General features: G+C 33.7%; 2 protein-coding genes across 5 annotated transcripts; both read right to left on the bottom strand.

The window, feature by feature from the left end:
• Window positions 1-1783: 1783 nt before the first annotated feature.
• On the bottom strand, window positions 1784-8335 carry LOC127842873 (uncharacterized). 4 transcript variants are annotated; one of them, XM_052372626.1, is made up of 9 exons: window positions 8173-8335; window positions 7738-7908; window positions 7409-7531; window positions 6970-7110; window positions 5840-5965; window positions 5238-5264; window positions 4906-5001; window positions 4410-4500; window positions 1784-4244 (listed from the first exon to the last, which is right to left on the bottom strand). In XM_052372626.1, exons 1-9 carry the CDS (start codon window positions 8219-8221, stop codon window positions 3680-3682), a joined length of 1389 nt encoding a protein of 462 aa, XP_052228586.1. In that variant the 5' UTR covers window positions 8222-8335; the 3' UTR covers window positions 1784-3679. The 4 variants fall into 4 exon arrangements, with proteins under 4 accessions (XP_052228586.1, XP_052228587.1, XP_052228588.1 ...); XM_052372627.1 differs by having other exon boundaries at window positions 8165-8326; XM_052372628.1 differs by lacking the exon at window positions 5840-5965.
• Window positions 8336-10283: 1948 nt separating this feature from the next.
• Window positions 10284-12971, bottom strand: LOC127841628 (uncharacterized). The gene is made up of 5 exons (XM_052370604.1): window positions 12816-12971; window positions 12379-12411; window positions 11616-11933; window positions 11232-11313; window positions 10284-11121 (listed from the first exon to the last, which is right to left on the bottom strand). The coding sequence occupies exons 1-5, from the start codon at window positions 12871-12873 to the stop codon at window positions 10698-10700; spliced, it is 915 nt and encodes a 304-aa protein (XP_052226564.1). The 5' UTR covers window positions 12874-12971; the 3' UTR covers window positions 10284-10697.
• Between the last annotated feature and the right edge of the window lie 445 nt (window positions 12972-13416).

Genomic DNA, 13416 nt, shown 5'->3' with positions numbered 1-13416 from the left:
AGGTGTTTATGGACGGCGACCATGTGGGAACATATGCATACATAACGTTGACGCCCAGTGATGTCATAACTCTCGAGTTAAATTCCTTGTCTAAACCGTATCTACTTCAAAAAGTCTCGTTGAAAACGAAGGCGTAAATTTGACACGTTCGTTGCAATATAGTGATGAGATTTGTTTACAAACTGTTACCATCAATAGATTGTCAGATTAACAATAAGTCAGTGCGTAAACCAAGATCATTGTAACACAAATTAATTGATATAATTCACATTGTTGAAATTTCAATTAACATGTCTTTATTGATTTGTTTATTGTTTTCGTACTTATTTTTTCTATGTTTACATCTGTCAATTTATTATAAATAATATTCCGTAACTTAATGAGTGATGAATTAGGTGGTGTTGATGTTAGTGTTTCTTTTGTTCAACATACATGTTATGTCTGTATACACAATTGCATAGCTATATCTACAAACATTTCACAATGATGAAATAAGTTCATTTTTACTGCTGTATGTTATGAATGAGATTTTGTGATATGCTGGTAGTAAAAAGTATGGTGTAGTACGCAAACTGCACTGCAATGCAATTAACAAACAATTATTTAAATGAAGCTTTTCAGGAAAATACAAAAGTTTGTTTTTTAATTATTATGTAGGCTATAGGCTATATCATTCAAAACAAACCAGAAAAGTTAAATGAAAAATAATATGTACTAGTTTATTGTTTACTAATTCAAGGTTGCATAACTCAGTGATATTATTGATTACTACGAAATTCTTAGCAGTCCATTGATTTTGAAAAGTGTAATTTCATTATCAAAACCACCTGTGTCTATGTTTCGTATGAAACTTTCGGTATATTTTAGAGGGGAGTTCCCGACATGTTCTTATTTCATGAATGATTGTTCATGTGTTCGAACGAAAAATATTTTTTATTGTAAAAGAAAACTCTAATTTATTGGATGTCCAGTACATTTATTTTCTTAAGCGTTTATGCACTAATAAAATAATTCTTAAAACGTACATGTGCTGTCGTATAAATGGTCCATGGTAATTATAATGTGTTTTCTAAATCCCAAAACACCACAATTCAATCAGATTAGTAAATGACGATGCTACATATCGAAAAAGAAAAATAACAGTTCATAAACTCTGTAATGCTTATTCATTCAACCGTGTTTGGTCACGTGTACAGAAATTACAATGGTCGACGTAATGTGTCATTTCTTTAGAATCATTCAACTCCACGAAGCGCGTATAAAGCTGTTTTAATATGTGACGCATGACACATTTCACATATCCTTGCTGCAGTCAATCAGATAGATACACGTGTGTTTATATGTAAATCATGTAAAACACCCAGTGTCCAATTTGATGTTTGCTAAAATAGCTTTTATTGATATAGTCAGTCATCTCAATAACTAAATTCGATGATTAAAAATATTAAATTGAAAGGAATACATGTAATACGTACGAATCTGTATGTAATGATTGAGTATGCCAAAAAAATGTTAATTTCATGATGGAACATAAATTATTACATGCAAACTTAAATCATTGACATCAAGCATAATCACTAATAAGAAATCACATATATCTTCTATATTATTGGTTTATGGGTGGAAATAGTGTACATGACTTTAATAATCCGATGAGCAAAACAGATCATGACACGCTTGTGATATTATGTACGTATGCGTATCATCTTATGAATAAAATTTAGCATGTTGAAATTTTTTATATTTAGTGCGCAACTTCAAACAAGTTTTGTGTACAATACTGTGTATTTTGGGGCCGACGGCCTTTATTAACTGAATAAACTGAGCTAAGTTGAGTTGAAGCGGTAGCAGTAATACTCGTACAAAAGGCGCTTTTCATTAGACACTGAACTAATTTAACCGGCATGATCAATTATAATTACCAACAAATATGGACGACAGAATGTCATCGAAACTAAACCAATAATAAATATGTCTGTATGTTTTATCTTTTTACGGTAATTAACGTAACTGATATTGGTCTTCATAGTACATTGGAATACCCACAGAAATCATCACCATGTTATAATTTGCCTAACTGAACAATGTGCGGCATTACATCTCTAAAATTTGGGAGTTAATGATTTGGTCCTTTTCATGACTATTTCGGTCTGTAATACTATCTTGGGAATGATGTCTCCTGTTCAGGGATAGAGGTAGCACCGATATAATCATTTTCATATGATCATAATTATTTCCGATTCTTGTTTGCCTATACTTATTCAAGGTCACGTTCTCTGAAACTTCATGGCATTAGCCGATGTCATTATCACTCATATCATCCCTGCTACAGTAATAATGAACCAGGTCTTTGTCGTTGCCTTTAATAACAAAGTGTTCATAAAAACTTTGCTCTGGACATGCATTCGTTTTTATTCAATACTCTCAGATACCCTTTGATTTCTTCGATAGTTTCGCCGCCTTTGAAATCGTCGAAATCCCTGAAATGTTTTTGACGGAAGCCTAACATGCCATCGTTGTCAATGTCTCTTCATAACCCGCAGTACTTCGGCCGTATTTGCTTGTAGCTGGGGTTTAATTAAGTATCAAAATGTCTCGTGGATTGACAGGAACTATAAAGCATCAATTCAACGTTGTTACAAGACACGTCATACTTAGAAGTCATCTAGGCATGAGTAAAAGTAGGTCTCTTATTTAGGTCATGGTAAGTGATGTTCGTGAATTAAAAATACAATTGTTTAGTGTGGGTTGTAAGAAATCAGTTATTTTCAAAAGCTTCAAAATACTAAAAGTATAATTATATATCAGTATTTTTATGGTTGAACAATAGTGAACCTTACGTTATAAATGTTAAGAAAACGTACAATGAGGATGAATTTATACAGGATAAATGAAACTAATAGTCATCAGAAAATATTATATGTTGATGGTAGGTATATATACCTACGCAGACGTTATAACTGTTTTAATGTTCAGCAAATACTAAATGTGACTATGTGTTCAGATGTCAAAATGGGAACATATTTAACATTCTTACATTACAGTAGATTCGGTTTCATTATAAAACTTTTAGATATGGTTACATCGTTGACGCAGATAAGCAGTATATCGTAGTATGGTTTCAACATTTTGATGATAGAGGTGTACCCAACTGCCGACAAAATGACGTCTTACCATCATTTTCAATACAGACATTACTACAATAATGGTCTTCCAATATGTATCTTCGAACTCATAAAAGTAATATGACAATTTTCAATATCACAAAATATGATCGTAAAGCTTTTTGATTCGTGTTCAAAAACAAAAGAAAACATATAATAATACCATATGTAAAACGTAAATCGCAATACGAAATGGAAAACGCATATTGCAATACAGTAAAACGGATTAAGCAATACAAAAAAGTTTGCTGATCAATACTGCCGATGGTGAGACAACATGCATCCATTGAAGGCCAGTGTGGGTATTTTTTTTAATGTGCTGATCTAATATTTTAAGTATACGTATGACGTTAAATGTGGCATAGTATAAAATTCGCATTTGTTTTAAAGAAACGACTTATAATAATATGACAATGCCAGAGAGACGATCACATTGCAACTGATTTTATACGATATTAAGTTGTAAATCAAACACAGTGAAAATATGTGTTGATTACATGTATTTGTGTCTTCGCTCACTTTAGTTTATCATAGTCATCAATATTTCCCGCTGGCTGTTTATGGGCACACGAAGCGACGTTGTAATGGTCATCATTCTTTCCATGACCTATGTGACTATAGACGTTCAATGTGCCTAGACTCGGTGCTGCAAAGGAATGGACACCGTCATATTCATCACCCATCGCATCTGTGTTACAGTTATCGTGATCCTCAAATGTGTCGGTGCGGGTAACATAAACCCTTCTCACTTCATTATTGCTGGCAAGAGTTCGGTAAGGTTCCCTAAACTGCATATAATCCCTGGCTGTACTTCCTGCCTTTTTTGTCTTCCGACGTGTTTTGCTCTCAACATCTGAATCGAGTGGAAAAGATGCGGCACAATTCTCTTCGGGAGGTACGTCTTCATAATCGGCTGGATTTGATATGTTTTCTGGGATTGTCGAATATAACCCTATATTTGCTGTTTCATCAACACTCCATACAAATAATTCAACTCTGTTGTCGGACACGCCATATGTAGCATTGATCTCGGTATGAGCATTTGCTTTGCCGTTCTTAATTCCAGTTAACTGTGAATTTCTGAAAGATATTACTATTTAAGCAAATGTGTATTATGTATAATAAGTGTTCAAATGTGTTTATAGTGTTTTAGTTTCTTGTCCAGTATTTAAAATATATCTAACAAATACCTTAAAATACAGATTTCAAAAACAGAGAAACTGGTACTTAAACCATCAAGATTACCTTCGCATGTGAACAGCTAAGACAATTGTGACAACAAGTACACATATAAGTAGTGGAACACCAACTCCAAAACCTATAGCTAACTTTGAATCTGGAAAATGAAACATATCATATGACTTACATCATTGTATATTGTATTGTCTGAGTTACGTTCTGTAAAATGAACATTTTTAAACACAAGTGAAACAAACTACTGGTTGGTGTTAACCGTATGCATAAGCTTTTCACTCGTCAGAAACTATATGATATTTAAAAAAAAAAACGTGTTGGTTCATGTAGTAAATTATTGAATACATCGTTTTTAAGTTCTGATAGAAAGCAGTATTTAAAAAGAAATATACATTTATATTCGACCTGGAATATTTATTTATTTAAACAATCTTAAGTAATTGAAAAAAAAAGATTGCGTAAAGAAAAACTTTTTGCCGAATTTTTACCAAATACATTTGAAAAAGTACCGGTATGTGCAAAATAAAATATTTTGTGATATTTCTACCTCGTTCATCTGAGTTATTCGGGTCAATAGTTGCCTGTTTATCCGTTGTTGATAACATAAAGTCGGGATTAGGCGTGGTTTTCGTTTGTATGCAATCTAAAAAACGTTAAAGATGTTTGTTTTAATTGATCGCTTGTAGACTACGAAACGTTTAATGGATCAAATTCTTGCATACATTAATATAAAATATAACTTATGCTATCGATGACATTTCATAGAACTATCGATGAAGACGCCTAACCGAATATATTTTATATCAGTAATTTCCGTACATAACTTTACTTGAAGTTCGAACCATATTTTAAACAGTTTCAATGCATTTCGTATGTTACCTGCAAAACCGTTCTCAGAATAGTTATCTGAAAAAGTAAGTGTATATTGTGTGTCATTGAGTACTAAACAAGAGCATACAAAACGTAAAATGAGTATTCACATTTTTGCATTGAATAAATACACATAATACGTCTAGGGCTTTGCCAATTTTAAATTTTGAAACTGTGATAAATTGATTTCGCAATTTATAAATTGTTGGTCAAGGACTTTAAGTATGATTGAAAAAGTAAGCGGTAATGTTTGTATACACTGAACTACAAAGCAATAAACGCAATTTCTACATTTAACAAGCCGAAAACTTATTGAACTACATTTAACAACACGAAAACTTATTGAACTACATTTAACAACACGAAAACTTTTTGAACTACATTTAACAACACGAAAACTTATTGAACTACATATTACAGCACGAAAACTTATTGAACTACATTTAACAGCACGAAAACTAATTTTATTGTTAGACCGTTCAACAGAACTGCACGGTGATACGACGCGATCGATATCAATTCATTACAGCAATATAATTACGGCACTTTAAATGTGTACGATCTATAAGATGTGAATAAGGTGTATATATACAAAATGAAAGAAAACTTACCCATATGACATACAGAGTAATGCGCCCTGCTGCAGTCGTTTACAAACTGGAAAACACCATTGACGTCCAACATGCCGCATCTGTACATAGTCGGTAATGTCAATTCCACAGCCGTGTGATATTGTGCTTGACAAAACAAAGGGCGTTAATAATTTATGTGATCTTTTTAGGGGTTAAACTTTTCAGAATCTTTCTTAACAAAGAATATTTTGATTATTCTATAATCTTGTGTACGAGTTTAATGAATTTGTGTTCAAATGATGCTCGATTAATATTAGCATCACACAGCAATCAATAATATTACGTTAAAATATATGGCAAGGTTTAATTAACTGCATAACATGTATTTGAAATCTTGGTTATCGTTCCCATGCAAGAATATGTATCACAATGTACGTTAATACCTTGAAAAGTGAAATTCTCGAAGCTATAGGCAACAGTAAGCCAGGTATCACAATGTACGTTAATACCTTGAAAAGTGAAATTCTCGAAGCTATAGGCAACAGTAAGCCAGGTATCACAATGTACGTTAATACCTTGAAAAGTGAAATTCTCGAAGCTATAGGCAACAGTAAGCCAGGTATCACAATGTACGTTAATACCTTGAAAAGTGAAATTCTCGAAGCTATAGGCAACAGTAAGCCATGTATCACAATGTACGTTAATACCTTGAAAAGTGAAATTCTCGAAGCTATAGGCAACAGTAAGCCAGGTATCACAATGTACGTTAATACCTTGAAAAGTGAAATTCTCGAAGCTATAGGCAACCGTAAGCCATGTATCACAATGTACGTTAATACCTTGAAAAGTGAAATTCTCGAAGCTATAGGCAACAGTAAGCCAGGTATCACAATGTACGTTAATACCTTGAAAAGTGAAATTCTCGAAGCTATAGGCAACAGTAAGCCAGGTATCACAATGTACGTTAATACCTTGAAAAGTGAAATTCTCGAAGCTATAGGCAACAGTAAGCCAGGTATCACAATGTACGTTAATACCTTGAAAAGTGAAATTCTCGAAGCTATAGGCAACAGTAAGCCAGGTATCACAATGTACGTTAATACCTTGAAAAGTGAAATTCTCGAAGCTATAGGCAACAGTAAGCCATGTATCACAATGTACGTTAATACCTTGAAAAGTGAAATTCTCGAAGCTATAGGCAACAGTAAGCCAGTAGTCCCCTTGTGTTAAATTGTTCAAGTCACCATATGAATGTATCTCTTTGCAGACCTTTGATTGGTACCATGTCCCGATCTTTATACAACTGCTTCCTACATATTAAAACGAAACAAAGACTATTTGTAATAAAAAACCGTATCCCCATTTTTAACAAACAACTACAGTATGGCATACTTTTCGGATGTGTGTATTAACCAAATCATTAAAATATAACGGCGAGTTTAAGTGAATGTCTTCGTGCTCAGTTGCGAGAGAACACTATCAAAAAGACAGAACGAACTTCAATATTAAAACAAATACTTTACTGGAAATCGAACCTGGGTAGCAACGGTATTTGAGAGAACAGGGAAAGCGTAAATAACAATTTTGGAACGTCGCCTAAATGCATACCTATATTTCCAGGTTCACAGCACATGTAGTGTTTCTCTGTTGTACAGTTCCCGATCTGAACACCGCCACTCTGTCCATTTGCCGCAATTGTAATGAACTGACACCAATATGGTCTGATGTTTCCTGGAAAAAGTTTTAAAATGCCGATAATATTTTCATACTTTCAAGTTCTTGGCCTTTTAACCGTTTCTTAACAGCTTGACAACGCCATTAAATATCATCATTAAAAAAAACACTAAATACCGAGAGCTTTATATGCACTGTATCATTGATATTTTTTTTAATATCTTCTTTTAAAATACCGACAAGAAGCATCAGGTAAAGATTACCAATTGCAGGTTTTAACGCTGCATAGTCAGATGTCCACACTGCAGAGAAATTCAACTGGCTAATGATCCTCTTCGGAATATAATAGTGACTTAACGGAGAACCTCCTAATGATTGGCAGTGTTTCATAGCATCAATCCATTGTATAGGCGACAGTACGCACAGTTTAGTACCTACGAAATGCATATTAAAATGATCTGAGATCGATGTTGCGCGGGACTGAAGGCGGTGAATTTAAAAACGTATTGAACAAGAATTCGATTGGCACATAAAGAAATACTATACCATATTTTAGCCTTAAACAGTTCGAACAAATATTTACATAAACTGTGTTTTTGTAGTAGTTTTTTTAACACAAGTAATTTGTACTAAAATTTGCAATGTATTACCAATTTCTACAAAATTACAAAATGTAAAGCATTGTCTAACCAGCGTACCGTCAGCAAGCGTACATATCCATATAAAAATAACAAAAATAAGCGACATGTTGGTCACTTATATTCATACAATCATTGTTTCATAAAAATAGCTCTTTAAGCTACATCAACATTACTTGATATGCAAGGAAGTTTAAAATCACTACACCACAGCTTACGTATTGATCGCGTTATCGCAAAAATAAATAAAGGAGTTCATTTCCCTATTAGGTTATTTAAAGTAACATTACTATTCGAAATCAACGAAAATTTCGCACAATTGTTCGTAAAATAAACTTAACCAATTAAAAATCAGTGTTCCTTATGGCAATTGCCGAAATTTCAACGTCAGATGTGGTCTGGTAAAATAGATGTTTGTAGATACAAAATGCTCGTTTTTATTATTGTTTTGTTTATCTATTCATACGACACATGAACACTAAAATGGTGTTCTTGTGTCGTATGAATATATATATTCGCGGGAATAAGTTGTGGCCCTGAATAAATAAAAACGAGCGTTTTGTATCTACATAAATCTATGTAATCATACCACATCTAGCGTTGAAATTTTGGCTATTGCTATAAGGAACACTGATTGTTACAGTGTTAACTTTATTTGACGAAATACTTAACGAAATTTTCGTTGATTTTGAGCGTTATAGAGACTTTAAAAGGGACATACGCCCTGATATCGCTCTGTATAATCAAATGATTTTAGCTTGAGGTTCATCGTGCCTTAAAGCCGTTTAGAACCTCCAGATTTCCAAAGCGGTTGCAGTACGTTGTGCTAAATGCATTATTTCTATGTTTTATGTTATACAATACATGTTACTACATAGGAATTCCGTAAAAAAAAGTTCTATATTCAACCGATTTTAAATAAAAGTATTTAAAGTATGTTGCACTGTTAAGATCCGTAACGTTTAAGCTACACAGGGAAAGCCCATTTTTTTAAGACAGGCTGAAGACACTTCTTGATATGTGCATGTCGTACGAAGTATTCATGGGTGTTCATTGCATTATGTGGTCTCTTTTTCTTTGTGTAAATGTTCCGGTTTCAAAGAACATCGTGCTCCTTTTATCGTATGAATATATGTAATAAATAAACTATAATATGGCACATCTTCTCAGAAACAACTCGTACGATATAATGCGTCACAACACAACATGCATGTAATATTCACTATGTATTTGAAAGAGGCCGCTTGCCTCAAATGAAGGAAATTTAATGATCATCTCTTCCCATTAATTACAATAGAATATTTGCTTAGTTAAGGCATGTTCAAGTGGAATGTTATCAGATAAGTTTGAGAGTGCGTACAGGGGTATTCCCATAATCAACTTGTGACGGATAAGATAAACCAAAATGTACGATGTCAATATGCTTAAGTAAATGAAATAGCTGTTATGTTTAATGTCAATGCTCTATGTTTATAACAATACAAATTTAAATGTCAATGCTCTATGTTTATAACAATACGAATAAAGGGTCAAATATTAACGCGTAAAATAAATATAAAAGATGAGGAAGTTCTGTTAAACACAATATAAATGTATTCAATGATTTTTATAAGGCGTATAATAAAAGGTTGGTCGTTCTCACGGATGCGATGTTTTAGTGTCGAACCTAACCTTTTTGGGGTAATTTACAGGTTGAGTTTTGCATTTTTGCAAAATTATAGCATTTTCATCATATTTAATTATGTACTCACATGTAAAGAAATATATGTTTCATAAAAATGTGAAAGATTTCAGTCTGTTTAACTCCTTTTTTCATTTGAAATATTACTTGTGTATAGCAAAAGTAATGAAAGAGAAGGGAAGAAAATGTCCCCTTCTGTTTAGAGTTGTAAGTGAACTCAAACACTGTTTTACTTTGCGAAGAATGTTTTTTTTTACATATTTTACAGATATAACGATATATAATTATTAGTATTTAGTGGGGACGATACATTATTTTATATTACAGTATGAGCCCCACTGCACACAACACTAAACTCATTTTTGTGGATTTTTCCTATAATGTTTGTGTCTCATGTTCACAAATACATAAATACTTGTTCGTCTTATAGACGAAAAGTATTAAATAGAGTATATTCCAGTGAATTAAAATAGATATTCCAACAAAAACAACAGATTTTCGTTTTATCCCGTGCTTACAAATGATTATTTTTGGATTATTTTCCATTTCGGACAATATCATTCCCCGTTGGGCGCCCAGAAAAGTGATTACATCTATGTTCAAGCTTATCCGTATGTTGTCATAAAGAGTCAATGCAGAGTACTCGCCTTTAGTGACATTTGGGGGTCACAATAGATAAACCAAAGATATATCAAAATAGTTCCGGTCAAACAATGAAAATTGTTGATAATTTTCACTGTTATTTTTCACTTTCTAAAACAGTTAAATATCAGTTTTAATTCATTGATATTTCTCTATAAACCATCGGAAAGCATTTCTTAAGTATGCTTTACTGGCAATGTACATTAGGCGTCGGTAAAATGCGCTTGTCAAAGAGATGCAAACCACTCGAATGTACTTGCTTTTAATTGAGTTTATCATAGTCATTAGAAATATCCATCCGCGTATGTGGATTGATCGATGCCACATTGTAGCCATAATCGTTGGCATCAGTGCTTTGATAAACCCTATAGAGGGTCGTCACGTCGTAGTGCCTAGTACTTTCGCGTTCGATTCGTTCGTTGTTTATAATCATATCAAATCCAGTGATCATGCCATTGATTCGTGTGCCATCCCTATCATCATCTTTGGTAATGCCGTCTTTCCTCCGCCTTTTGTTTGGAATTGCGTACACGCAATCATCATCTGCGGCCGTCGGTAATGACCGAGAATTCCGTTCATCATTGTATGAGGCGGCTGCTCCACTTATGTCCAATGTGCTATCTAAAGTAGTGTCTTCATAACCAGATTGTGACTTTTTATCAGAGTCCTTGGGAGATGTCCTCATTCTAAATTAAAAGAAAATTGTCTCATTGTAATGTCCATAAGTTCTTTGAAAATAGCAAAATTGTTTGAATTGATGTAAAAAGTATTGCAAATACAGAGTCATAATAATTACCTTTTATAGCAAACGTAGACACCAACAATACCAATTATGACGAAAATACACAGTGCGCCCAATCCGATGCCGATCTGAGAGGCTTGAAATATATCAAAAATGTTTGTGTTGCGTAAGACATAATATGCAATCGAACAAACACTGTGAATCATCATGAAATAGCTCGTCAGAAATTACATACTCCGTACTTGAATCAATAAAAGTTTACAAACAGATACCATACGTCAATACGATTAAGGAATGATTGTTTTACCATACAACTCGTGAACTTTGTGTTTTCGAACGTAAACAAGAATGAATATAGGTCAGGCAGCAATTCCAGTATATGCAAAACTAGTATACACGTTTCTAGCAAATGAATATTGCCTATAATAGTCAATTTACCTGTAGATAGTTTATCGACATCTGATGGGACTAAAGTATTTCTGTCGAAAATACGTTCCGCCACAGGCTGCTCACCGATACTCAAGCTGACTTCGTTTACCTCGTTTGGTAAATATGTGATTGACGAAGAGATAGTCGATAAAAACGCCTTGGTCGTTTCGTTCGTCCCCGAAGATGCGCGCGAGGTGACTTCGATTAGGTTGCTTGTAGTCATAGTGATTGATGCAGACACAGTAGGTGGTACAATATTTGTCGTCCTGCTAGAAGTGCTTGAGATCGTATCCGAAGACGAATGCGCCAAAACCTCACTTGGTTTATCTAATTTGAATAAACAAGAGATGTGTTTGTCAGAAACACAATGCCCCCTATAGCGCCGCTTTGAAATAACATTTCAATATATCATTTGGCAGGTTAAGAAATTATTTCCCTTTTAAAGCTTATTACTTCCACTGGAATGTATTTTTTTACTTAAGACCTTATAGGATGACATAGACATTGACCTTTCACCACTAAAAATGTGCAGCTTCATGAGAGACACATGCATGCCAAATATCAAGTTGCTATCTTTAAAAAGCAAAAGTTATGGCAAATGTTAATGGTTTCGGACGGACGGACTGACTGACTGTTCAACTGCTATATGCCACCCTACAGGGGGCATAAAAATGTATCGTATAATCATTCAAGTTGATGTAATACAATTACATCTTTTGAGGTCATTTCACGATTGCGATTCCAACGAAAATGTTATTTAAATAGTTCTTACCAATCGCCACGTGTCCTTCTGGTAAACTTGCAGCTAAAAATACATTTGTTGAATAAAGTTTAACAAAAGGGGATAATGTTTGGCTGAACAATAAAATCAAAATAAGGATGTATAGAGGAGGAAAGAATGAGAAAGAGATTACTTGAGGGCGGCTTGAGGGTTCAAGTTAGTTTCTTTTTTTCTATTTGTTTGGAAAAATGGCTAAAAACCATACATTTGGAATAACTATTCTTACGATATTAACGTAAAATAAACACACATAAAAACAAAAATGAAATATAACAACACATGGCCTATAAACATGAATTAAGCTTTTGTGTTTGAACAATACAATTTTATTGATATATCACATTTTAAAAATAAAATGAAGATTTATGAAAGAAGTGTACAATGTGTTAGAAAGTGTTCTCAATATAAAATTCCCAGCTTAACCTTACCATCAACAATGTATGCTCCAATGCCTACAATAAAGCTCCATATATGTAATAAAAGCATTGCAAAATGCGCAAAATATTCGTTAGAAACAACATTAAGACTAATGGAATTCGTATAAGAATGCGGACGATTTGTACTCGCTTGACTTCCACTGATAAAGGTACGATTTATCATATCAGACTATCGACATCCTGGCAACCGTAGCATTTGACCGTTATTGTTTGTTACTGAAATGCTTCAGGCCAAGGGGAAGTTCTTTATTTAAAGTATTCGCATGAGATTTGTGTCCGCGAAAAAGTGTACCGGACAGCTGCATGAGCACTATGTTTTCAGATATAATCATATGGAGTATTTATCCACTTTATATCGGCACGAAAACATAAAACCCTACACAATTTTGCGAATGAAAATGCTTATGAACGGCATTTTGGTAACGTATGCCTGGACCTGACGAGCCCCAAATTGAGTCCCGAGATTACTCTGTATTAAACTAACTTAATCTAAAATGTCATCAATATTGGCTAAAGCAAACTTGAGTAATTGACCGGAGAGCAAATGCCAAATTTGGCCGAGATGAAGTGCCCATGAACAGTATCACCGATT

The sequence above is a fragment of the Dreissena polymorpha genome, chromosome 8, assembly GCF_020536995.1.
Source record: "Dreissena polymorpha isolate Duluth1 chromosome 8, UMN_Dpol_1.0, whole genome shotgun sequence".
Classification (NCBI taxonomy): Eukaryota; Metazoa; Mollusca; class Bivalvia; order Myida; family Dreissenidae; genus Dreissena; species Dreissena polymorpha.
The sequence above is the reverse complement of the archived record's forward strand: the minus strand, read 5'-3'. Positions and strand labels throughout refer to the sequence as shown.

What these genes read in the sequence shown, in the direction of transcription:
- LOC127842873 (XM_052372626.1), bottom strand. Translation starts at nt 8,221, where the DNA reads ATGTCGCTTATTTTTGTTATTTTTATATGGATATGTACGCTTGCTGAC. An exon ending in CGAGAATTTCACTTTTCAAG is followed by an intron (nt 5,966 to 6,969) that starts GTATTAACGTAC and finishes TGTTTTGTCAAG; the next exon opens with CACAATATCACACGGCTGTG. An exon ending in TTCTGAGAACGGTTTTGCAG is followed by an intron (nt 5,002 to 5,237) that starts GTAACATACGAA and finishes AACGTTTTTTAG; the next exon opens with ATTGCATACAAACGAAAACC.
- LOC127841628 (XM_052370604.1), bottom strand. Translation starts at nt 12,873, where the DNA reads ATGCTTTTATTACATATATGGAGCTTTATTGTAGGCATTGGAGCATAC. An exon ending in TGGAGCATACATTGTTGATG is followed by an intron (nt 12,412 to 12,815) that starts GTAAGGTTAAGC and finishes ATGTATTTTTAG; the next exon opens with CTGCAAGTTTACCAGAAGGA. An exon ending in GTCTACGTTTGCTATAAAAG is followed by an intron (nt 11,122 to 11,231) that starts GTAATTATTATG and finishes CTTTTAATTTAG; the next exon opens with AATGAGGACATCTCCCAAGG.